Source organism: Grampus griseus (genome assembly GCF_964374135.1).
Source record: "Grampus griseus genome assembly, chromosome: 8".
NCBI lineage: Eukaryota > Metazoa > Chordata > Mammalia > Artiodactyla > Delphinidae > Grampus > Grampus griseus.
In genome coordinates this window covers 14357749-14384276 of record NC_139002.1, presented here as the reverse complement: position 1 = coordinate 14384276, position 26528 = coordinate 14357749, and the positions used below count along the sequence as shown (strand labels likewise).

Sequence of the window (26528 nt, the reverse complement as noted above, 5' to 3'; positions counted from 1 at the left end):
TCTCAAAGTGTAATCTTTGGACCCTGCAAGATCTTTTGGGAGGGACAGGGAGGTCAAAACTATCTTCATAATAATACTGAGATGTAATCTGCCTTTTTTTAAAGCATATTAATATCTGCACTGATGGTGTAAAAATAATGGAAAATTAAGCTGCTGGCCCCTTGGCATGAATCAGGCAGTGACATCAGACCATATTAGTAATCATTGTTTTCTTCACCACCACACAAAGTTAAAAAAAAAGAAAAGAGAGAAAAAGCCACTTTCACTTAAGACTATCCTTGATGAAGCAGGAAAACTCATTAATTTTATTAACTTTGAACTCTTGAGTACACATTTTTGTTTCTTTTTTTTTTTTCGGTACCCGGGCCTCTCACTGTTGTGGCCTCTCCCGTTGCGGAGCACAGGCTCCGGACGCGCAGGCTCAGGGGCCATGGCTCACGGGCCCGGCCGCTCCATGGCATGTGGGATCTTCCCGGACCGGGGCACGAACCCGGGTCCCCTGCATCGGCAGGCGGACTCCCAACCGCTGTGCCACCAGGGAAGCCCCACATCTTTTTACTATTTGGTGTGATGAAATGTGAAGTATGCCTAAAGCACTCCTGCTGCTTATGCGAGTACCGTGGTTGTCCAAGGAAATGCATCTTTGCAGTCTGAATTGTGAGCAGAACTAGCCTCTTCTTTCATGGAACACATTTTTTACTTGAAAGAACAACCCAGAGAGAGATGAGCTATGGTTATCCAGACTTGGGTATTTGTCAGACACTGTCTCCAAAATGACCAAAGTCACCCTGTCACTTCAAGGAAAACAACTGATAGTGTTTGCTGACAATAACAAAGTTTAAACTTGACAGCTTCCCACTATCTTAACATGTTTCTAATGAGATCAGTGGTGTTATTACCAAATATTTTTTGGTATAGTGTAATGAAATGCATTAACATTTGGAAGATCTGTGTAATTCAGTGAACCAACATTTTCCAAATTACTAATGCATGATGTTAAAAAAAAACCACGCATGGTTAAAAGATCCATTCAAAGTGCAAGATAGACCAGTAGGTTTTAACTTGACAGGATATGAAAAGTTCATTGACTTGGTTTCGGATTCCACATTGCAACTAATCTTTAAGAAACTACCACCTGCTAATTTTGTGTAGTACCAAAAAAGAATATTCACAAATATCTGAAAAGGCTATTATTAAACTATTTCTCCCTTGCCAACCTCATATCCGTGTGAAGCTGGAGGTTCTTCATATACTTCAACCAAAACAACATAGGCAGCAGCTTGAATGCAGAAGCAGTTATGAGGATACAGTGATCTTCTTTTAAGTCAGACACCAAAGAGAGTCACAAAAATGTAAAACAATCCTACTGTTCTCACAATTCTTAAAATATAATTATTTTTCATAAGAATATATTATTTACATTGACATGTAGTAGTAGGTTTACTAGTGTCATTTTTTTTTTTTTTTTTTGCGTTACGTGGGCCTCTCACTGTTGTGGCCTCTCCCGTTGCAGAGCACAGGCTCCGGACGCGCAGGCTCAGCGGTCGTGGCTCACGGGCCCAGCCGCTCTGCGGCAAGTGGGATCTTCCCGGACCAGGGCACGAACCCATGTCCCCTGCATCGGCAGGCGGACTCTCAACCACTGTGCCACCAGGGAAGCCCCACTATCATTATTTTGAATTCTTTTTCTGGAACGTTGCCTATCTCCACTTCATTTAGTTGTTTTTCTTGGGTTTTATCTTGTTCCTTCATCTGGTACATAGCCCTCTGCCTTTTTATCTTGTCTATCTTTCTGTGAATGTGGTTTTTGTTCCACAGGATGCAGGATTGTAGTTCTTGCTTCTGCTGTCTACCCTTTCTATAAAGAGCTCTTAAATAAGATGCTCAACCTCAATCATGAAATAAATTGATGCCACTTTTCTTTTCTTTTTTTTTTTTTTTTTTGGCTGTGTTGGATCTTTGTTGCTGTGCGCGGGCTTTCTCTAGTTGTGACGAGCAGGGGCTACTCTTGGTTACGGTGCGCAGGCTTCTCATTGCAGTGGCTTCTCTTGTTGTGGAGCACAGGCTCTAGGCGCGCGGGCTTCAGTAATTGTGGCTCGTGGGCTCTAGAGCACAGGCTCAGTAGTTGTGGCGCACAGGCTTAGTTCCTCCGCGTTATGTGGGGTCTTCCCGGACCAGGGCGCAAACCTGTGTCGCCTGCATTGGCAGCGGATTCGTCGTAATGACTGTGCCACCAGGGAAACCCTGATGCCACTTTTTATCTATCAGGTTGGCAAAATTGAAGTACTAATACTGTGTTGGTTTGAGAAATCATCCAAGCTTGGGTCTTATATTCCTTTAATTTTTTTTAGTTTTGGCCATGGGGCATGTGGGATCTTAGTTTCCCTGACCAGGGATCGAACCCGCGCCCGCTGCAGTGGAAGCACTGGAAGCGCAGCGTCTTACCCACTGAACCAGCAGAGAAGTCCTTCATCTTCCTTTAAAAAGGTAAGAAAGATCAAAGCCAAAAGATTTGTTTCAGGAGCAGCCAGCAGCCCAGTTCCTAAAACCCATATTCTTTTTTTTGTGTGTGGTACGCGGGCCTCTCCCTGTTGTGGCCTCTCCCGTTGCGGAGCACAGGCTCCGGATGCGCAGGCTCAGCGGCCATGGCTCACGGGCCCAGCCGCTCCGCGGCATGTGGGATCTTCCCGGACCGGGGCACGAACCCGTGTCGCCTGCATCGGCAGGCGGACTCTCAACCACTGCGCCACCAGGGAAGCCCTAAAACCCATATTCTTAATCAATGAACGATGCTGCTTCCCACACACATTAGCAAAGAATTGAAGGAAGATAATATCGGGGAATTTAAATCAGGGCTTCTCAACATCAGCACTATTGACATTTGGGGCTGGGAATTCTTCGTAGTGGGGGTTGTCCTGTCCATTGTAGGATGTTTAGCAGCATCCTTGACACCTGTCCATTAGATACTAGAAACTGAAACCAAGCGGGGCCTTGTAGGGCTCCCGGGCACGGAGGCCTTTTTGTCCCCCGTTTCTTGTAGGCAAGACTCCAGCCTCCATGACCTTCCCTGAGTTCCAAAGGGCAGCTTCAAACAGTTACTAATCAAGAGAGGAGCAGCCAAGAAACCACCTGAGACAAGATTAAAGGGACCAGAGAAGCTCATTAAGACTAGGAGACCAAGCACCTGAGACTCTGAGACCCTGCACCCTAATCTTGTCAGCAACCCCACTCTTGGGAACTATTGTCGTAAAACTCCTCATCATATCCTCCTGGGTTGGGACACATAGTTTTTCGAGGCAGGAGCCCGCCGTATCCCCCTTTGCCTGGCAAAGTAATAAAGCTATCCTTTTCTACTTCACCCAAAAGTCTTGTCTCCAAGATTTGATTTGGCACCAGTGTACAGAGAAGCTGAGCTTTCGGCATCAAAACCCCTCCCTCCTCCCATGGGACTTCCCAGGTGGCGCAATGGTTAAGAATCCGCCTGCCGATGCAGGGGACACGGGTTCGAGCCCTGGTCCGGGAGGATCCCACATGCCGTGGAGCAACTAAGCCCACGCACCACAACTACTGGGACTGTGCTCTAGAGACCGTGAGCCACAACTACTGAGCCCGCGTGCCACAACTACTGAAACCCACGCACCTAGAGCCCGTGCTCTGCAACAAAGGAAGCCACCGCAATGAGAAGCCTGCGCACTGCAACGAAGAGTAGACCCTGCTCGCCGCAACTAGAGAAAGCCTGTGGGCAGCAACGAAGACCCAACGCAGCCAAAAATAAAGATAAATAAAAATAAATGCGCTATCAAGCCATGAGAAGACATTGAGGAACCTTAAATGCATGTTACTAAGCGAAAGAAACCAACCTGGAAAGACTACATACTGTATGACTCCAACTACATGACATTCTGGAAAGGGCACAACTATGGAGACAGTAAAAAGATCTGTGGTTGCCAGGAGTTAACGGGGAGGGAGGGATGGATTTGCAGGCCACAGAGGATTTTTAGAGCAGTGAAAGTACTCTGTATGACATGTTAACGGATACGTTTCATTATTCATGTGTCGGAACCCAAAGAATGCACAATGCCAAGGGTAAACCCCAATGTAAACTTTGGGTGATAATGATGTGTAGGTTCACAGATCATAACAAACGTCCCTCTGGTGTGGGATGTTGATACTGGGGTTGGCTGAGTATGTATGGAGCCGGAGGGTATACAGGAACTGTGTACTTTCTGCTCAATTTTGCTGTGAAACTAAAACTGCCCTTAAAAAAAGTCTATTGGGAAACAAAAAGAGACTTGCAGGTTCCAAACTTGTCTGAATTGTTCAACCTTTAGAGAAAAACATAAACTTCATGGTCATTTTTTTATTCAACTGCTTAGACACGTGACTGATTAATGACTAGGGACTTCCCTGGTGGCACAGTGGATAAGACTCCACGCTCCCAATATAGGGGACTCAGGTTCAATCCCTGGTCAGGGAACTAGATCCCACGTGCATGCCACAACTAAGAAGCCCACCTACCTCAACTAAGACCTGGTGCAACCAAAAAAAAAAAAAAAAAAAAAGACTGAGGCCGTTGTTGATAATAATTAATGATTACAGTGATTTTCCTTTGGTAAAACATGGCTCCATTATAACTGATGAACAACCCAAATTAACTGTGCTACGAGTAATGAAGCTCTAGCAACACATTCATGTATCAGGGTAATAACGCAAGGGTCATTGGGTCAGAATTAAGTTCAAACCTAGCTGAGTCACCTGATACCTCTGATTCCTTGGACCTCTGAACCTCTATGAACTGCTGATTTCTTATTTGTAAAATGAGGTTGTTACCTTAAAAATGGATTATTACCTAAAAATAGCTGGAATATAGGGATCCAAATGATGTCAGGGGAAAAATAAAACCAGTTTTGTTCTCATGAAGAAAAATTACATACATGAATCTAAGTGTAAGTCTAAAATGTCTAAAATGTCTAAAAAGTCTAAAAATCTAAGTCTAAAATGTTAATGATGTTTTGGTGGTAGTATTATAGGCAATTTTGTTATTCAAACTTCTACCTTCCAAATTTTCCATTATAAACATGCATTATTTATATTCAAGAAGTAAACATATTTTAAAAAATTCACAGCACAAAAAACTGTAGAAAATATTTTATTGAAACAGCTTTTCAATTAACAATGGAGCAAAGTACAACTTGACTCAAAGCTGTCCAACCAGCCTCAACTGCTAGTGAAACAACTCAAACATACAGGACAGGGTAGGACACTTGGGTCACATTTCTGCCAATGTGGCAAAAAAAAAAAAAAAAAAAAGGAAAACAACACAAGAGACAGACACAAGCAGGCTCCCCCTTGTCCTGGGAGTTGGGGTGGCAGCCCTGGCCCCTGCTACAGATGGGATCCTGAAGGGCAGGCTGCCCAACACCAGTGTGGTGGGTAAAAGGGCCCCCATCCCAGCAGAGCAACACATTAATAAGAAAGGCCAACCTGTACCCTCTTCCTTCCCCCCACAAGGCCTGCCTCCAACAGAGCCAGGTGGCATTTTTACATTCACGCCATGGTCTCTCCTGCCCCCAGGGTCTTAGGACAGGGGCTCACAGTAGAAAGCACATTTTGGTCAGCCCAGGGGGCCAGGAAGTGAGGGAAAGGCTCTGTCTGAGAGGGCAGAACAGAAGCGGAGAGAATGGGGGCAGGAAGTCAAAGGGCCAATGAGTACCAGGCTACTAGGAAGATGCAGTTTTCAGCAGTGCTTGCAGGACGCTGGCATCCTGTGCCAGCCACTGCACACAGCTTTCCTAGGCCCGAGTCCACAGGCAGGGGAGCTACAGGGTTTTCACACATCTCACTCCCTGCAGAGGCAGCTGGATTCCCTTCTTCACCTTCTCCCTGCCTACTCTGGCCACCGGGGGTTTGTACGTGTGGGTGGGAGTCGACCTAGATTGACTTAGGCAGTCCAGATGGAAGGGCTCTGGCCTAGAGGCAGAGGACTGCCCAACTTGCAAGAGGAAGCCAAGGAGACCCAGGGGAGGAGGCATGGGGGCGGGGGTTTTTAGAGAAAAAACCCTGGAGGAGGCAAGAGCACAGACAGGCGCTCAGAAATCAAACCTGGTAACCAAGGCTCTGCAGACACTGGCCTGTGTGGCATTGATCTCGTGGTGGAGGAGGGAGGGAGGGAGGGAAGGATGACCAGAAAAGACTGGAGACCCTCTAATAAGCCAGGACACCCTTCCCACTACCAGGTCTGTCAACCAACTACCGATGGCCATCCTCTCACCTACCCACAGGCGAAGAATTAAGACCTAATAGTGATTTTTCCCAAACTAGGGCCTGGATGGGTAGGGAACCAGAAGGTGGGATTGGGGAATGGAACAATTTCAGTTTTAACCACAGAACTACTCCAGAAGAACTGGTGAGCTGTCCCTTCCTCCCCCTTCTCCACACCTCCAATCACAGGTGAGAGAAGAGGAACTTAAGCCTCTGAGGGCGGGGCCAACCCCTCCCCCAGCCCTTGGTGTTTAATAAATAGAGGTGGTAAGAGAAGGGGGCGGGGACGAGTGGGGAACTGGGAGGCGGGGGTTATAGTTCATCATTCTTCAAAGTTGGCTTCTGTCCTGTAGGCTGCTCCTTCTGTTCAGATTCTGGTGGGAGTTGGGGGAGAGCAAAGGAACAAAAGCAAGTGAGATGGAGGGAACGGGCCCAGTTCTGGGCAGGCATCTCCCCCCCAGACACTGCTAGGCTTCCCGGTACCCCCCATCTCCCACTCTGCCCTCACCTGCTGCGGGACCCCCTAACTCCAGAGGTTCAGAGTCTGCCGGTTCAGATCCTGCTTTCGGGAAGGAATGGGTTAGTGTCTGCAAAGGAAGGAAGGGGCTAACGGAGGGGATGGCAAACTTTTCCTGCAAAGAGCCAGATAGCAAATATTTTAGGATTTGTGAGCCACACTAGGTCTCTTTCCATATTTCGTTTTTGGAAATAACCTTCTAAGGCCGTTCACTGCTCACAGGCCGTCTGCAAAGAGGCTGTACCTGCAAGTTTGCCGACCCCTCGGCTAAGTGATGCCCGTATTCCCAATCAGTTTCCCCCAACTCACGAGTCTCTTGCTCAGGCTCTGAGATGGGCTTTGCATCTTCAGTCTGGCCTGGAGGGAAACCAGGAGGAAAATGTAGTCCCGGGAGGGAAAGGAAAGCTTCTTGCTGCCCAGTAGCACCTGGAACCAGGCACCCTGCCCTCACCTGCTGGAGGGATGACCTTGTCCCCCTGGTCACTGGCACTGGCATTGAGGGGAGGCTCTGCCCGGGTCCCATTCTTGTCCTTGGGCCGGGGCCGGGGCTTGGCAAACTTGGCCTTATTGAGCAGATACTGCACCTCTCGGTCCAGGGCCATCATCTTGGCCTCGATGTCTTTTGAGAGCAACACGGGCTTCTCTGTGGCAGGAAGCTTGGCCTGCTCGGCCACGGTTGCATTCTTCCAGGCCTGTGGGCGAGGACAGGCTCAGAGCCAGCCACGGACATGGCAGACGCCTCTGTCCCAGGTGAAATACACCCCCCAACAAACCACAGGCTCTTCCCCCAGACCCCAAATCACTGCTGCCCGTGGCCGTCAGCCCCAGAAGTAAGCAGACCCCTCAGAATGGCATTCGAGACTGTCCACATGGGAGTCCCAAACTACACGTTTCTGGCTTACATCCTATTACTATGCACTAACTACAGCTGAACCTCTTAATTATTTTCTCCTTCTCTCTCCACTTCTGAGCTCTGGCTCAAAAAAAAAAAAACGTCCCCACATTCAAAACAGTTTCTGCTTCTCATGACAAGTCATTCTCCCCTCCCCAAACCCTGGCCCACCTTCTGCATCCAGCTCAAGTCCCAGCTCCTCAAAGCAGCTTTCTCTAACCTCACGGGGATGGGCTCTGTCGCTCGTCTGGTTGACGACTCATGGCTATGACTCTAGTCTGGGACTAATCCGACACGGCCTCAAACGCAACCATCTTCTGCCTTCCGGATTAGCTGTCAAGCCCGGACGCAGAGGCTGCCAGCTCTCCGTTTCTCCGTATCTCCCACGCTGCCTAGGACAGCCCACCTCACCAGGTAAGTCTCCAGTTAAGTATTTACACGGGGATTACCCAGGTCTCGTTGATGACTTTCTCTAACGTTGTCATCTCCACCTCCGTGAAGATCTGGTCCATCTCTGGGATGAGCCGGGCTCCCCTGCAGCCAGAGAGGAGACCATCAGTCCAGGAGGGACAGGGCGGGACTGAATGAGGAAGAAAAGCGAAGGGGCCGCTCACGTGAGGAACATGCTGGAATGGTTGAGGAGGTTATCGAGGGCAGACAGCCGCTCGGGCCACTTCTTGCGCTCTTCCACCCGGAAAAACAAGCCTTGACACAGCTTCCTCAGCTCGGCCAGCTTCTCCTTCAACATCTGATGGATGTGGGGAAGGGAGAGGGCAGAGGGTTGAGGGGATGACATGTCAGCCCTGGAGCCAGCCCTGCATCCTCCGTTATAGCCTCGCACCCCAGCTCTCCTCCCTTTCCCATCCGGCCCGCCATGTCCTGGGAGGTCCCTCACCACTGTGGTGGCCCCAAAGCCCTCATCCTCCAGCCAGGTGGACGCGGCATGGAGTCTCCCAGAGATGTCCTCACGCTGCTCCTCGGTAGACACTTCCTGATACTCAGGCTGGTACAGCTTGTCCTGGGGAGGTGCACAAGAGCACAAGCATGCAGCAGGCCCTGGGGGCAAGGCTCATGGAGCAGGACCCCCTCCCTGCTCCCCAGCCCCACACACAGGGCCTGGGGCAGGTGTGCTTCCCACCTGACCAACCTGTGTCTCAAAGATGAATGCTTCCAAGCTGTTGGCTGCTTTTTCCCGTTCCTGCTTCTCTAAGTCCCGGAGCGTCAGGTCCTGGAGTCTGTGGACAGGGGCGGCAGGCATGAGGGGCTCCATTCCACACCCTGGGCACCCTCTGCACACTCGCAGCCTTTACTCACTTCTGGGCCGAGCGGGCCAGCTCATCCTGGCGCAAGTCAGGCAGGTCCAGGACTACCAGCTCCACCCCGATCTCCTCCACCATTCTCTGCTTCCGGGCCGGCTTCTGCTTCTTTTCTTCCTCCGGGGCTGGAGGGACACCCTCAGCCCCTGCCTCACCCTTCTCACTTGGCTTCTGGGGTGAAGAGACCAAGATGCCAGGGCAAGTGTTGGCCCTTCTACCCTCCACAGGCAGGGCTCTGGGGGCCAAGAAGCAAAGCAGGCACCTGTCCCATTAACCACTGGGTCCAGGCTGGCCTCACTCTGCCTAGAGCTCACCTGGGCCTCAGGCTTTTCCCCGTTGTCTTTCTCTGCGGCCTTTTCTCCCTCAGGGGCTGCATCCCCCTTAGGCTCAGGGGGTGGGGGTGGAGAGGTGTCTTCTGTTGGGGCCTCAGCTTCCTCCCTGGGCTCTGCTTGCTCTCCAGGCTCAGCCTTGCTCCCCTCAGCAGGCCCCTCCTCCTCCTCCTGGGAAACAATCACAGACACGCCCACCCACAATAGTCACTAGCAGAGCCTAGGGATCAGGACTGGCTCTGCTTTGAGGGGCTCACCGCCCATGACACAGCTTGGGGGAGACAGAGGACGACTGTATGGAAATTGGCAGCAGGCATCTGGACTGCAGCAGTCTAGCTGGACAAAGGAAAAGCGTTTGGAGATGAAGGTGGGCCTTGGAGCTCAAGCACAGGGACGGCTCAGAGTCCAGAGGAGGGTGTGGTGAACTCGGCCTGGGCTGAGAGGAGGGGTAGGTCTATCACATCCTAGGCAGCTGAGATGCCCACTCCAACCCCCTGTCCCTGCTGCCTCCGCCTGGTCCCACGCACCATCCTCCATGCTCCCTTGGCTCCATCCTGGCCTTACCTGGACAGTGTCAGTACCATTCTCTTTAGTATCTTGTGCGGCGCCACCTCCAAACAGGCTGGAGATGGTGTTGCCAAGTTCTAGAAAGAAGAAAAGCCAAAGACTTAAAGGGGACCACAGCATTGACTCCACCCCCAACCCCAGGGCATGGCCCGCCCACCTCCCCGAAGTGCACACAAGTACACCCTCTCACAGACACACACACATATACGTGTGTGCACACTCATCTTACTGGTCAGAGTAGATTCCTCTTCTGGGCTGTCCTCCACCAGCGTCTCAAACACAGACTCCACCTGAAGACAGGGATCCGAGGTGAAGAAATGCACACGCTAAGCCACCTTTTCCCCACAAACACCCTGCCTGGCGGGTGACTGCTAGGCACATCCAAGTGACTTCCAGGTGTGCCAGCCTGTTCTCTCACCTGCCTCCTTCTACGGGCTCTTGGATGGAGTCACCGCCAGCCCTGTTGATTATGAGCCCTTTCAGGAGGGGACCGTAGCTCCTCCTCCGCCCACCCTCACACTTCTCCACTCAACCAAATGGGCCGTTACTGCCCCAGTATGTTCTAAAAGATATTAACCCCCAGAACCGTCCTTTAAAGACAGGTTTCTCAACCATGCTACAGATCCTGAAACTTATAACATCCACGAGCATTTACAGGCTCTGAGACGGCCCATACCAGGTCCCTGGTTAGCTTTGTTTAACCTAAGGTTTACCCAACTCCAGAACCCGTTTATCACGTTCTAATACCATGAGCAACTGCTCTGGAAAAGGCTGCTGGGGCCTGGGCCCCCGCCCTGCACACGGGGTCCCCTGCTCTCACCCTGTCGAGGCTGAGCACGCCACTCTCATCCAGGTTGAAATGAGCCTTGATACCCTTCGACTCATAGTCGGGATACTTCTTGAAGCTCTCACCCACACCTTTTAGCTTCACCGTGGTCAGATTCTGGGAGCCAAATACCCTGGGTGGGGAGGAGAGAGCCGTTAAGGGGAGCCCCCCCCCCAGCTCTAGCCTACACAGCCTCCCAGCACGAGATGCGGGGCCCTCCCTGAGGACACCCTCAGGATGGAAGCTCCTCCCGGAGGAGAAGCTCAGCCCAACCCCAAGCCCACAGCCTGCTTCCCCTGTGTCCCCCTCAGACCCCAAGCCCTCCCTCCCTGGAGCCCTCCCCCTGCCCCACCCCCTCACCGAAGATCCTCAGGCCCCAGGAAGCCCAGGTCACCATAGTTGATGTGGAAGCTGAAGTCATGGTTGTAGCGGTTGAAGGTGATGACTTTGCGTTGAGGGTAGGGCCCCATCCGGCAGAAGAGGACGCGCTTATTGTGCTTCAGGCTGCGAACTCCAGGCTCCTCCTCCACTTCCCTCGTGAACTCCACCTACGCGGCAGGCAGAGGGGAGGTACGCTGGAGGAGCAGAGGAGGGTCTCGGGGAAGAAGGGAGGGGAACACCAATGGCAGGAAAACAGACGGACAGTCTAGAGGAGGCAGGGGAGACGGCCCTGGGAGAGGTAAAGGGAGCCTGTCACCCCATCAGACAGGCTTACTCACCAGGATGGGGTAGATGGCCGCGTCTCGGACAACAAACGGCTTCACCTTGAAGGCTTTGCTGAGCGCCGCTGCCTGGTACACAGCGCCCATGGCGGCGGCTTCATCGGCGTTGATGTTCTTGCCCAGCTCCTCCCTGTGAGCATCCCAAGCCTCAGCACCACCCACCTGCAGCTCCCAGCCTGGCCCGCCCCCCCAGCCCTCCAGCCCCCCCCCCAGCCCCCCAGCCCCCACACTCACTTGCCCACAGCCTTCAGCAGCACCTCCTGAACTTTGGGCACCCGAGTGGCCCCCCCCACTAGGATGACCTGCTCAATCTCATCCTGCAGGGGGAGAGAGAACGGGAGATGGATGGGTCAGCCCGAGTTAACCCTCCTCCTCAGCACCGACTCCTCCCTGATGTTCCCGCTCCCTCCTTCTTGCCACCTCATCACTTTCTATCCCACCTGCCTCCCCGCCATGCCCTCCTCGACGACCCCCTCACCAGCTTCATCTCGGCACTCTGCAGGGCCTGCTGCACGGGCCCAGGCACCCGCTCAAACAGGTCTGCACACAGCTCTTCAAACTCTGCCCGAGTCACCTTCGCCTTGAAATCCACGTCATCCATCAGGCCCTCGATCTGCGGGAGGATGAGGAGGGTCAGAGTTCTCACCCAGGTCCTGCTCTCTGAGTGAGCAGGTCAGACACCAAGGGAACAGGACTTTGGGAGGATGGAAGGAAGCACAGGAAGAAGGGATGGGCCACACCGGGCACAAGGAGTCTAGCTTGGGGTGGCGCGGTCCTCCACCCTCTGGGTGGGGAGTATTTGCCCTCAAGCAGCACATGTGACCACCTGGGCCATGTGATCGGCATTGGCGCTCAGGATGGTCTTGAGTCGATTGGCCTCACGCAGGAGCTTGGCCATAGCGCGGGGGTTCTCCCGCACGTCCTTCGCTCTCTGGCCCTTGCGCTGCTCGTTGAAAATCCCGGCCAGGTGCTCACGCAGCCGGAGCTCCATCTCCAGGCCCCCCAGGGTGCGGTCAAACCTGTGCAGGAAAGGGAACAGGGAAAAGCATGAGGAACACACAGGGCTCCTTCATCTGCACAGAAACTGGCCTTCACCCACACGGCTGACACCTCACAGCGACAGGCATCTGCCCATTCATTCAACTGTACCTACTGGGCATCAAACTATGTATTTGTCTCTGGAGATGCAACTGTGAGAAGAAAAAGACAAGACAAGCCCCCTGTTGTCAAAGAGTTTATAATCCAGCAACCAGATAATCATATAAATGTGAAATTTTAACCAACCTATGTGTTATAACAGAGAGACAAACAACACCACTAAACACATATATGGAAAATTTCAGCTATTTAGGGAAGTCAGGAAAAGTTCTGTGAATAAGTGATGCTTGAGCTGAAACCTGAAGGATGAGTTGAGATTAACTAGGTGAAGAGGAAAGAACATTCTAGACAGAGGGAAAAGCATGCATAAAAACTGTGAGGTGAGAGAGAGTGCGGTGTGTAAGTTCCATGGAGCGCAAGGATGGCTGGAGCTCAAAGAGCAAGAGGTTCAGGGTCAGAGCCAAGCAGGAGGAGCCCGGGAGCACACAGGCACAGCCTCATAGGCCAAGGCAAAGGTTTGAAGCCACTGTAGGGTTTTTAAAGAAACGAGATACAGTCAGGTTGGCATTTTGAAAAGAACCCTCTGGCTGAGATGCGGAGAAAAGAACTGGAGGGAGGCCACACTGGCAGCGGGGAGATCTTCAATTCTGCAGGTAAGAGGCGATGGTGGTTTGGACTAGCATAGAAGCAGTAAAGATGGACAGGAAAGAATGGGTTCGTGAAATAAGATAACGCCAGTGATAAGTAAACTGGGAATAACAAGAACAAAAAAATAATTGAATCTGACACTCCACATATGGCCTATGGCCTTGTGGGTTTCCTCAGAAGCAGCTTGGGACGTTCCCTGCCCTTCAATCTTTCCAAACTGTCCTCCCCCAATTTCCATCTACCCCTTGCTCTTTGGGAGAGGTACCCTACGATGACTGATGCTTTAACCAGGAGAGCTTTCCTGCAGGGAGCAGGAAAGTGAGGCAGCTGCCCCTCTGAGAAGAAACCCCTGACCCGAGGGTATCTCAGCAAGCAGCCCTCGTCCCAGCACCCACTTACCCCACTCCCCGGATCTGCAGCTGTGGCTGCATCCCTGCGTCCTTAGTCTTCACCGTCTGGTAGGTCACGATGGTGCACACAGTGCTGCCTGCGCCCATGTCATAGAACATGATATTCTGTAGAGACATCAAGGCCACTGTCACAGGAACCTTATTTAACTCCAGGGTGCCTGCCTCCCTGCCTGCAAGGGGCTGTACCAACTCTCAAGTGAAAGCCAAACAGCTCCAGAAGGGGCTGAGGGCTGTTGCCTCATTTTGTCAAGGGCCAGCCACGGAAACAAGATGCAAAATGAGCCAAATGGCCTCCATCATCAGACTCGGCCACCCTGCAAGTCTGGTCAGCAGTTCCTCCCTGGCTCACCTGGGCAGTGCTGTTGATATCTTTCCGGCGGAAGACACCATAGCTGAGGGCAGTGGCAGTGTTGTCGTTGATGAGCTGCAGCACTTTGAGGCCAGCCATGCGCGCAGCCTGCAGCACAGCTCGGCGCTCAGCCTGATTGAAGAAGGCTGGCACGGTGATCACTGCATCCTTGATGGGCTGCTCTACAGGGGACAACAGAACAGAGTTCCCACCAGCTTCAGACCTTAGAGGAGGGTTTCCCAGTCTCAGCACAATTGATGTTTTGGGCCAGATAATTCTCTCTCTTTTTTTCTTGGTGGCACTGTGCGGCATGCAGGACCTTAGTTCCCCCGCCAGGGATCAAACCCGTGCCCCCTGCAGTAGAAGCATGGAGTCTTAACGACTGGACTGCCAGGGAAGTCTCTGGGCCAGATAATTCTTTGGTTTGGGGGGCGGGCCTGTGCAGTCTAGGATGTCTGGCAGCACCCCTGGCTTCTACTTGGTAGATGCCAGTAGCAGTAGCTCCCCAGTTGTGACAACCAAAAATGTCATCAGACGTTGCCAAATATTCCCTGGGAGGCAAAACTACCTCTATTTGAGTCCCTAGGGAACCTGGCTACCACTGGCCCCATCTTGGCCGCTCACCTGCAAAATCTTCAGCCAGAGAACGGGAGTAATTGAGAAGCATGCTGAGGACCTCCTCAGGTGAGAACTGCAGCTGCCTGGGGGAAGGAAGCAGTTAGAGGCAAGGAAAGCCAGGTATCGAGGCAAGGACAATGGTGAGCACATGCCAATGGGGACCCCATCAGGCCCGCTGAGCCCACCCTGCCCAGCAGGGCACTCACGGGCTGATTTGGAAGTACACAGTCTGCCTCTGTGGGTCGAAGCCCAGCTCATGCTCGGGGAAACGAGCTCTGTAAAGGGCCACGTGGGGGTTATTCTCCTGCTTCCCCAGGAGGTTCTGGAAGTATCGCAGCGTAGCCTTTGGATTCTTGATGGCCTGAGAGGAGGTAAAGGAGAAGCAGAGTATTAGGCTCCCAAGCTGGCCATCACCTACCTCCTACCTCAGAGATCGATCAGGGAACAGACTCTGGGGTCTGTTACCTCCTCTCCTCTGCCCACTGCTTCTGGGAAGGGGGCGGGCTACTAGCTCACCATGCTTGCTGCACTGTCTCCAAAGAATCTTTCATTTTCTTTCAGGGTCACAGTCACTGGGGTTTTCCTCCGGGATTCCCTGTGGAAAAGAGACAATGGGACCAGGTGTCTATGGCAGGGTGTGTTCTCAGGAGCCTCAACACTGCACATACAATCAATCGTGCAGACACCAAAGTCTGCCGAGGGCACTACGAAGAACACACTGTGGCTTGGGGCGCAGACTCCCTTTCCCCACCCGACCCTGCGGCCGCCCTCACTTGTTCAAGACAATCTCCATGGGCACTCCAGGCTTGACAATGGCCACCTTCATTGACTCACTGCCCAGGTCCACAGACATCACTGCCAGCGTGTCTGAAGGGAAAACAGATTGTCAATTAGCCCCTCTTCCCCCACTTCCTGAGGCCCCGCTAATCAAAGCACACTGCTTTCCATGGAGAAAGTAAGACAGCAATGGACAAAGAAAAAGGTCTGGGTCTGGCAACCTAAGAGTCCAGAGTTTCCCACCACCAGCTTCTTTCTGCCTTCCCACCACGTATCATCCAACATTCACTCATTTATATTTCTTTCGATGCCTCTTTTGGGGTACACACCACTCAGTGCCAACAGGTCTGCCAAGAGCACTGCCATCAAGGCCCAACAGGCTAGCCTCCTCGGCCTCTGCCTCCTGACGGTGGCTGCCATTGTGTCTCTGGGGGAGGAGAAAAACAACACTTGTAACTGGATGCCCTGAGTGAAGGAGGCAGAACCTCATCCAGAACAGAGAAGCTTTAAGATTCATACCTACTCGCTCCTCACCCAGGGCAGAGCAGTCTACATCCCCTCCCCTCCCTCCCAATGAGAACCAAGCACTCTCAGCATCCTCAGAAGTGCCCACACAAAGGCCCAGGTGAAACAGCAGAGATCCTGGCCGCCAGCCACCACATCCCTAAATAAACGTAACAGGACAGGAGAAAGGAGACCAGGGCCTTCCGTCCACAGCATAGGCAGCAACTGGCGCACCCCAGCACTGCCCCTGCTGTCAGACACCTGGGGTGCGGCCAGGGATCCCCGCCCAGGACTCAACTACCTTCCTACACCTGGAGCTCCCCTGCTGGCGGAGAAAGCCGGGCCGGACCTGGACGGGAACTGAGAGATGGTGACGTTGGGCGAGGCTGGGGTGGAAGAAGGGCCTGTCTCATCGTCAGCATCCCTTCGGGTTGTCCCACCCGCTCCCCTTCTCCATCCCATACCAGGCCCCGCTGCCTAATCAGACGCTGTGCCTGGAACGGTAAGGTTCCGCACCGTTGGGTACAGAGTACCCCGAGTTCACCTAAGCCTCACCAGCCGAAGACGGCGGCTCTCACTCCCGGAAATGGGTTCCGGCCCACCCCTAAGACGTGGGGGCGCCCCGGGGACCGAGATGCAGGGCCAAGCGCACCGGCGTTCTTGCGGCCCTCACTCCCACTACCGACCCGCCCCCGGAGCTAGCACGCTGCCTCCTCCAGGAGGGGTGGCCGGTCCCCATCGCCATCCCCACCCTCGCTACCTCTTGCCTCCGCTCCTGTGGTCCCAGCTCTGGGACAAACGCGGCGGCCGATGGACCCACGAGGCCAGCAGCGCGCCCCTCAAGCCCGCGCCCTTCACAACTCCCCTCGGTTTGCAAACTGTTACATTAGCCACCAACCTCCCGGCGGCGTCTAGCGAACCAGCCGGCCCCGGACGCGGCGTGCGCTCATTGGAGCCTCCGGCGCCCGGCCCTGCGCCGTGGGCCCGGCCCCGCCCCCAGCCGCCGCGGCGCGCGTTCCCATTGGGCCACGTCCTAGGCCCGCCCCCCTCCTCTGTCTCCAGCCGCTCCCGGGGAGGCAGCGGAGGGGCCAGTCAACCAGTTGGAGGAAAACCGCCGATGCTGGCCGTGGATTGGACCACGTCACGCGGCCCAGTGTCAGTCCCGGTGCGCTCGCGGGACTTTTCCGGCCGCGGCGCTGGATGTTTGACTCCCCGGGTCGGGAGTGACCGGTCCCTAGAGCGAGTCGGCGCACGGGCGGTCTCGCGCTCGGGCGGTCTCGCGCTCGGCCCTATTCTTCTGGTCATCTGGGAGCTCCGGCCGAGAAGCAGGAAAGATCGGCATCCCCTCCGCAGCCACGCGGAAGAGGCGCTCGCTTGTTGGTCGGTATTCGCTTTGGCTGGAAATCAGAGAATGCGCTTCTGGCTCAGTCCATCTCAACCCCCCTTTGTTTCTTTGCGGAAACTAAAGCCACTAAAGGAGAGATATTCGCTGATGGGTCGGAGATAACGCTTGTGTTCGTGGCAGAAGTTGGCCTGGACTCTTTAATTTGTATGAGAAGGAATATTCCAAACTGCAAATCGCTACACACAAGAGACGCTTTTAATATTTGTGAAGCTGTAATTGGTTAAGCACAGATGCACCACCTCCTGTTTGTCCTCCATTAAAGCTTGTGCACTTTACTTTTTTTCTGAATTAAAGAACCTCGGGCAGGTATTGGCGCTCCTCACTTTCCTCTCTGTACTTAGCAGTCCCATAGAAATATGCACGGTCCTTAAAGCACTTTCTTTTCCCAGTTTTACTGAGATGAGCGCACTTTTCTTAAACGTGGTATCAGTCGCCTTTCTCACGAAATCGACGCCTGGCCTTGCTTCACAGAAGGTTCTCGTGAAGGCCTTGGCTATGACAGCCAGGGCTTGGTTAAGGAACTCTTATCTGTTCCTTTACCTACATTTTTTTTTTTTTCCCGGTACGTGGGCCTCTCACTGCTGTGGCCTCTCCCGTTGCGGAGCACAGGCTCCGGATGCGCAGGCTCAGCGGCCATGGCTCACGGGCCCAGCCGCTCCGCGGCATGTGGGATCTTCCCGGACGGGGCACGAACCCGTGTCCCCTGCATCGGCAGGCGGACTCTCAACCACTGCACCACCAGGGAAGCCCTCCCTACATTTTTTATGAGGCTTAGGGAGAGTCTGGTGTCTATGCTTAGAAGATAAACCTACTGACAGTACCAGGGAAAGGTCTATTTTCCTTCCCTTTAACAGTTCAGTGTTCAGGTAGCAGAGAAATTGGTAGAAATAGAAATTTGCTTAAAACGGTTTAATTACACAAATAATACACAAATGTAATTTTTTTTTTTTTAAGGCAACGCTGTGTAGCATGCAGGATTTTAGTTCCCCAACCAGGGACAGAACCCGCGCCCCCTGTATTGGGAGCACAAAGTCTTAACCACTGGAGCACCATACACAAATGTAATCTTGAAAAAAGTTCCAATATTCTAGATAAAGCTAAATCCCTTTGATAATATCCACAACCTTACTCTGTCTGAGGTATCTGCTGTTATCAGATGTGTAATATTCCAGGCCTTTTCCTCTGTATTTACATATATGTGTTTTGAAACATGTAGCTGTTGTCTTTTTCTAAATGATAAAATGTTACACAATTAGATTGTTTGCAACTTGCTCTCTTGTTTTTCTTTTTGGTAACTAACAATAAATCATGGAGCATTTTCCATACCAGTACATAAAGATTCACCTTGTTTACTGCTATAGAACATTCCATAGCATGGGGGTTGTTTAGCCATACTGATGAACATAGAAGTTGTCATTTCAGTTCCACAGAGAAAGATTTTGTTTCTCAATAACTGACTCTACTTTTCACCAGCTATCCAGTAGGGTAGATTCTTTCCATCCCTTTCAGAGTATGCATTTTAACATTTATTGGCCCTCTGTCGTCTGAAAGCATTGTGCTAGGTGCTGGGGGTCCAGAGATGGGGACGACCTTGTCCTTTCCTTCAGAGAAGTCAGTCTGTTGGGAAACAAGTATGTTCATGGTTTCATGCCCTTGGTAAAAACCTGTTGAATGACTTAATTGGAAGAGTAAGAAAGTCAGTCTCCCCTACTCCTAAGTGAGCTCCCACTCCCAGAATACCCTTGGTGAGAGCACAGTTTGCTGCAGCTACGCTTCTCGACTTGGGTGTCTGTCCCCTTGGGATGTGCAGCAGGTGCAAGTGCTCTGGGAAGTCACCTGTTTTGTTCTCTGACCAGAGAGGAGAATAGCATTTCACAAGGGCAAGGTGTAAAACAATGGGAAATTTTTAATGTAAAACACCTGATTTAGATGAACTAAGACAGCTGAATCCACTAGTTCTCCAGAATAACCTGTAATAACATTTGAGGACTACACCCCTTCCCCCACACTGTGTAGAAACCCAAGGGAAGAAAGTTGCCGTCTTGCAGAACATGTGCCAAACTGACAGAAGACTAAAATGAACACATCAGCCAGAGCACATTCATACATTATAAACCATGCACGTTATGTTATGGGCTGAGGGCAATGTTGATTATGGCGAACATAATCCAGGAGAATTTAAAAAATTTGTTGTCACCCAGTAACCCCATTCTTAGGTGTATATCTAACAAATGTAGAGACTGTTTATAATAGCTTAATTCATAAGGGCCCAAAATTGAATACTGCCCGAATGCCCATCAATAGTTGGATAGATAAATAAATAGTGGTAGATTCACACCATGGAATTCTGTACAGCAATGAAAACAAATGGTCTACTATTACATTCAACAACTTAAATGAATCCCACAAACAATATTGAGTGAAAGAAGCCAGAAGCCAAAGAGCACACAGTTGATGACTTCACTTGTATAAAGTTTAAAATCAGGCAAAATTAAGGTACAGTGATAAAGTTGGGATGGTGCTTACCCTTTCAGGGTAGGAAGAGGGCGTAGGGCAGGCTTTGGGGGATGCTGGTTGCAGTGGCTTTGGGAAAATTCAATGGATTGTAGTATGTACATTTTTCTGTTTACATGTTATACTTCAATAAAAAATTTAAAAATTATTTTGTATGTGTCACACAAAGGACTAGAGGGCTTGATTTTACTGTAACCTTAGGCAGGAGAAGCACCAGGATAAGTTTTTTTTTCTATTTTTATAAAAATGTTTTTAGAATTACAAAAGAAATGTCTGGTTATTGAAGAAAACTGGAGGAACACAGGAAAAACAAAGAATAAAAACCACTCGAGATAGCCTCATTCACCAGAGGGCAGACAGCAGAAGCAAGAACTACAATTCTGCAGCCTGTGGAAGGAAAACCACATTCACAGAAAGACAGACAAAATGAAAATGCAGAGGACTTTGTACCAGATGAAGGAACAGGATAAAACCCCAGAAAAACAACTAAATGAAGTGGAGATAGACAACCTTCCATAAAAAGAATTTAGAATAATGATGGTGAAGGTGATCCAGGACCTTGGAAAAAGAATGGAGGCAAAGACTGAGAAGATGCAAGAAATGTTTAACAAAGACCTAGAAGAATTAAAGAACAAACACCCAGAAGAATTAAAGAACAAACAAACAGAGATGAACAATACAATAACTGAAATGAAAAATACACTAGAAGGAATCAATAGCAGGAAAACTGAGGCAGAAGAATGGATAAGTGACCTGGAAGACAGAATGGTGGAATTCACTGCCATGGAACAGAATAAAGAAAAAAGAATGAAAAGAAATAAGATTGAAAAGAAATGAAGACAGCCTAAAAGACCTCTGGGACAACATTAAACTCAAGAACATTCACATTATAGGGGTCCCAGAAGGAGAAGAGAGAGAGAAAGAACCCGAGAAAATATTTGAAGAGATTATAGTCGAAAACTTTCCTAACATGGGAAAGAAAATAGCCACCCAAGTCCAGGAAGTGCAGAGAGTCCCAGGCAGGATAAACCCAAGGAGAAACATGCTGAGACACATAGTAATCAAGTTGACAAAAATTAAAGACAAAGAAAAATTATTGAAAGCAACAAGGGAAAAATGACAACATACAAGGGAACTCCCATAAGGTTAACAGCTGATTTCTTCAGCAGAAACTCTACAAGCCACAATTACATTCAACAACTTAAATGAATCATGTAGCTGTTGCCTACAAGGGACTAGCACGATATATTTAAAGTGATGAAAGGGAAGAACCTACAACCAAGGTTACTCTACCCATCGAGGATCTCATTCAGATTCAACAGAGAAAGCAAAAGCTTTACAGATAAGCAAAAGCTAAGAGAATTCAGCATCACCAAACCAGCTGTACAACAAACACTGAAGGAACTTCTTTAAGTGGGAAACACAAAAGAAAAGGACCTACAAAAACAAACCCATAACAATTAAGAAAATGGTAATAGGAACACACATATCAATAATTACCTTAAACGTGAACGGATTAAATGCTCCAACCAAAAGACCCAGGCTCACTGAATGGATACAAAAACAAAACAGCATATATAAGCTGTCTACAAGAGACACACTTCAGACCTAGGGACACTACAGACTGAAAGTGAGGGGATGGAAAAAGATACTCCATGCAAATGGAAATCGAAAGAAAGCTGGAGTAGCAATACTCATAACAAATAAAATAGACTTTAAAATAAAGAATGTTACAAGAGATAAGGAAGGACACTACATAATGATCAAGGGATCAATCCAAGAAGAAGATATAACAATTATATATGCACCCAACACAGGAGCACCTCAATACATAAGGCAACTGCTAACAGCTATAAAAGAGGAAATCGACAGTAACACAATAATAGTGGGGGACTTTAACAGCTCACTTACACCAATGGACAGATCATCCAGGCAGAAAATTAATAAGGAAACACAAGCTTTAAATGACACAATAGACCAGACAGATTTAATTGATATTTATAGGACATTCCATCCTAAAACAGCAGATTACACTTTCTTCTCAAGTGCACATGGAACATTCTCCAGGATTGATCACATCTTGGGTCACAAATCAAGCCTCAGTAAATTTAAGAAAACTGAAATTGTATCAAGCATCTTTTCTGACCACAATGCTATGAGATTAGAAATCAGTTACAGGGAAAAAAACGTAAAAAACTCAAACACATGGAGGCCAAACAATACGTTACTAAATAACCAAGAGATCACTGAAGAATTCAAAGAGGAAATCAAAAAATTACCTAGAGACAAATGACAATGAAAACACAACAATCCAAAACCTATGGGATGCAGCAAAAGCAGTTCTAAGAGGGTAGTTCATAGCAATACAAACCTACCTCAAGAAACAAGAAAAATCTCAAATAAACAATCTAAACTTACATCTAAAGGAACAAGAGAAAAAAGAACAAACAAAACCCAAAGTTAGTAGAAGGAAAGAAATCATAAAGATCAAAGCAGAAGTAAATGAAATAGAAATGAAGAAAACAATAGCAAAGATCAATAAAACTAAAAGCTGTTTCTTTGAGAAGATAAACAAAATTGATAAACCATTAGCCAGACTCATCAAGAAAAAGAGGGAGAGGACTCAAATCAATAAAATTAGAAATGAAAAAGGAGAAGTTACAACAGACACCGCAGATATACAAAGCATCCTAAGAGACTACTACAGGCACCTCTATGCCAATAAAATGGACAACCTGGAAGAAATGGAAAAATTCGTAGGAAGGTATAACCTTCCAAGACTGAACCAGGAAGAAATAGAAAATATGAACAGACCAATCACAAGGAATGAAATTGAAACTGTGATTAAAAATCTTCCAACAGGGCTTCCCTGGTGGCGCAGTGGTTGAGAGTCCGCTTGCCGATGCAGAGGACACGGCTTCACGCCCCGGTCCGGGAAGATCCCACATGCCGTGGAGCGGCTGTGCCCGTGAGCCATGGCCGCTGAGCCTGTGCGTCTGGAGCCTGTGCTCCGCAACGGGAGAGACCACAACAGTGAGAGGCCCACGTACCGCAAAAAAAAAAAAAAAAAAATCTTCCAACAAACAAAAGTCCAGGACCAGATGGCTTCACAGGTGAATTCTATCAAACATTTAGAGAAGCGCTAACACCCATCCTTCTCAAACTCTTCCAAAAAATGGCAGAGGAAGGAACACTCCCAAACTCATTCTATGAGGCCACCATCACCCTGATACCAAAACCAGACAAAGACGTCACAAAAAAAGAAAACTACAGGCCAATATCACTGATGAACACAGAAGCAAAAATCCTCAACAAAATACTAGCAAAGAGAATCCAACAACACATTAAAAGGATCATACACCATGATCAAATGGGATTTATCCCAGGGATGCAAGGATTCTTCAATATACGTAAATCAATCAATGTGATACACCATATTAACAAGGTGAAGGAGAAAAACCATATGATCATCTCAACAGATGCAGAAAAAGCTTTTGACAAAATTCAACACCCATTTATGATAAAAACTCTCCAGAAAGTGGGCATAGAGGGAACCTACCTCAGTATAATGAAGGCCATATATGACAAACCCACAGCAAACATCATTCTTAATGGTGAAAAACTGAAAGCATTTCCTCTAAGATCAGGAACAAGACAAGGATGTCCACTCTCACCACCATTATTCAACACAGTTTTGGAAGTCCTAGCCAGGGCAATCAGAGAAGCAAAAGAAATAAAAGGAACACAAATTGGAAAAGAAGAAGTAAAACTGTCACTGTTTGCAGATGACATGATACTATACATACAGAATCCTAAAAATGCCACCAGAAAACTACTAGAGCTAATCAATGAATTTGGTAAAGTTGCAGGATACAAAATTAATGCACAGAAATCTCTTGCATTCTTATACACTAACAACAAAAGATCCGAAAGAGAAATTAAAGAAACAATCCCATTCACCATTTCAACAAACAAAATAAAATACCTAGGAATAAACCCGCCTAAGGAGGTAAAAGACCTGTACTCAGAAAACAATAAGACACTGATGAAAGAAATCAAAGATGACACAAACAGATGGAGAGATATACCACGCTCTTGGATTGGAAGAAGCAATATCGTGAAAATGACTAAACTACCCAAAGCAATCTACGATTCAATGAAATCCCTATCAAATTACCAGTGGCATTTTTTACAGAACTAGAACAAAAAATCTTAAAATTTGTCTGGAGACACAAATCTACAAACAACAAGTGCTGGAGAGGGTGTGGAGAAAAGGGAACCCTCTTGCACTGTTGGTGGGAATGTAAATTGATACAGCCACTATGGAGACCAGTATGGAGGTTCCTTAAAAAACTAAAAATAGAATTACCATATGGCCCAGCAATCCCACTACTGGGCATATACACAGAGAAAACCATAATTCAGAAAGACACATGCACCCCAATGTTCATTGCAGCACTATTTACAATAGCCAGGTCATGGAAGCAACGTAAATGCCCATCGACAGACGAATGGATAAAAAAGATGTGGTACATATATACGATGGAATATTACTCCGCCATAAAAAGGAACGAAATTGGGTCATTTGTTGAGACGTGGATGGATCTAGAGACTGTCATACAGAGTGAAGTAAGTCAGAAAGAGAAAAAAAAACATCGTATATTAACGCATATATGGAACCTAGAAAAACGGTACAGATGAACCGGTTTGCAGGGCAGAAATAGAGACACAGATGTAGAGAACAAACGTATGGACACCAAGGGGGGGAAAGTGGTGGTGGGGGGAGGGGGTTGTGGTGGGATGAACTGGTAGATTGGGAATGACATGTATACACTGATATGTATAAAATAGATAACTAATAAGAACCTGCTGTACAAAAAATAAATAAAATTCAAAAAAAATAAATAACCACTCACAATTCCATTTTCTAGATTAAATCACTTATAGTATTATAATGTATATCAATCGATACACACTCTTTTACCACGTTCCTATGTCATATTTTTTCTGTCCAGAATTTTCAGTAGCTATATTTATGGAATTATAGCATAGAGAAATACAATATTTAATTACCAAGGACTTCCCTGGTGGCACAGTGGTCAAGAATCCGCCTGCCAATGCAGGGTACATGGGTTTGATCCCTGGTCCGGGAAGATCCCACATGCCACGGAGCAACTAAGCCTGTGCGCCACAACTACTGAGCCTGAGCTCTAGAGGCCACGAGCCACAACTACTGAGCCTGCATGCCACAACTACTGAAGCCCACGCACCTGGAGCCCGTGCTCTGCAACAAGAGAAGCCACTGCAATGAGAAGCCCATGCACCACAATGAAGAGTAGCACCTGCTCGCAAAAACTAGAGAAAGCCTGTGCGCAGCAACGAAGACCCAACGCAGCCAAAAATAATAAATAAATAAATAAAATTTTAAAATTACCAAAATTACTATTTGACAATTAAGATGTTCTTTGTGCTGTTATAAAATTGCAATGGACACATTTATTGATAAATTTTTATGTAACTCTATGCCTTATAATCTACCTAGGATGAATTTCTAAAAGTGGAGGGCTTCCTGGTGGCACAGTGGTTGAGAATCCGCCTGCCAATGCAGGGGACATGGGTGCGAGCCCTGGCCCAGGAAGATCCCACATGCCACGGAGCAAGAAAGCCCGTGAGCCACAACTACTGAGACTGTGCTCTAGAGCCTGCAAGCCACAACTACTGAAGCCCGCGTGCCTACAGACCATGCTCCGCAATGAGAAGCCATGGCAATGAGAAGCCCGCGCAGCGCAATGAAGAGTAGCCCCTGCTCACCGCAACTAGAGAAAGCCCACACACAGCAACAAAGACCCAACGCAGCCAAAAATAAATAAATAAATAAATTTATAAAAGTGGAAATGTGGCCTTAAATTCTGGTTTTTAGGCATTTGATACATATTGCCAAATTGCCCTCCAGAAAGGTTTACCAACATGCACTCCCCAACAGCAGTGGATGACAGCCCCTGTATCCTTACTAACATTAGAATATTAATTCATTTTTAAAGTCTTGGTGGGAATTCCCTGGTGGTCCAGCAGTTAGGACTCTGCGCTTACTAAGATCCCACAAGCTGTGTGGCATGGTCAAAAGGAAAAAAAAAATAAAGTCTTGGCATAATGAGTTTTTTTTAACATTTATTAATTTATTTATTTTGGCTGCATTGGTTCTTAGTTGTGGTGCACGGGCTCTTCTTTGCAGCGTGCGGGCTCCATGGCATGCAGGCTCTGCAGTTGTGGCACACGGGCTCTGTAGTTGCGGCGCATGGGCTCAGTAGTTGCGGTGGCATGGGGCTTCTCTCTAGTTGCAGCGCGTGGGCTCCAGAGCGCACGGGCTCAGTAGTTGTGGTGCGTGGGCTCAGTAGTTACAGCGTGCAGGCTTAGGTGCTCTGTGGCACATGGGATCTTAGTTCCCCAACCAGGGATTGAACCCGTGTCCTCTGCATTGGGAGGCAGATTCTTAACCACTGGATCACCAGGGAAGTCCCGGCATTATGAGTTTTAATAAGATGAGGGGGCGGGGGTGATGAGGAGACAAAGGCTTAGGAACATTTCTCAGCTTGCACTGAGATGGGGATTATTATGTGTCAAGGAGAGAAAGCAAGACTTTTGGGGTTCTTGAATTCTATGACTTCATGATCACATAGAAAAATGACTCAGACTTATGAACAAATTTATGGACTTGAGTGCTCTTTAAAAAATAACTGATCAGGGCTTCCCTGGTGGCGCAGTGGTTGGGAGTCCA

At 48.9% G+C, this 26528-nt stretch overlaps 1 protein-coding gene across 3 annotated transcripts; it reads right to left on the bottom strand.

Moving 5' to 3' along the window:
• Nucleotides 1–5146: 5146 nt before the first annotated feature.
• On the bottom strand, nt 5147–16792 carry HYOU1 (hypoxia up-regulated 1). Of its 3 annotated transcripts, none has more exons than XM_082660781.1 (26): nt 16733–16792; nt 15660–15757; nt 15327–15420; nt 15070–15148; nt 14760–14914; nt 14560–14636; nt 13936–14117; nt 13576–13691; nt 12257–12449; nt 11909–12043; nt 11665–11747; nt 11428–11560; nt 11069–11256; nt 10703–10841; nt 10112–10172; nt 9880–9959; nt 9301–9486; nt 8985–9157; nt 8818–8905; nt 8566–8688; nt 8285–8418; nt 8120–8204; nt 7230–7470; nt 7088–7135; nt 6770–6820; nt 5147–6635 (listed from the first exon to the last, which is right to left on the bottom strand). In XM_082660781.1, exons 2-26 carry the CDS (start codon nt 15748–15750, stop codon nt 6574–6576), a joined length of 2997 nt encoding a protein of 998 aa, XP_082516907.1. In that variant the 5' UTR covers nt 15751–15757; nt 16733–16792; the 3' UTR covers nt 5147–6573. The 3 variants fall into 3 exon arrangements, with proteins under 3 accessions (XP_082516907.1, XP_082516905.1, XP_082516906.1); XM_082660779.1 differs by lacking the exon at nt 16733–16792 and adding an exon at nt 16595–16698; XM_082660780.1 differs by lacking the exon at nt 16733–16792 and adding an exon at nt 16136–16170.
• Between the last annotated feature and the right edge of the window lie 9736 nt (nt 16793–26528).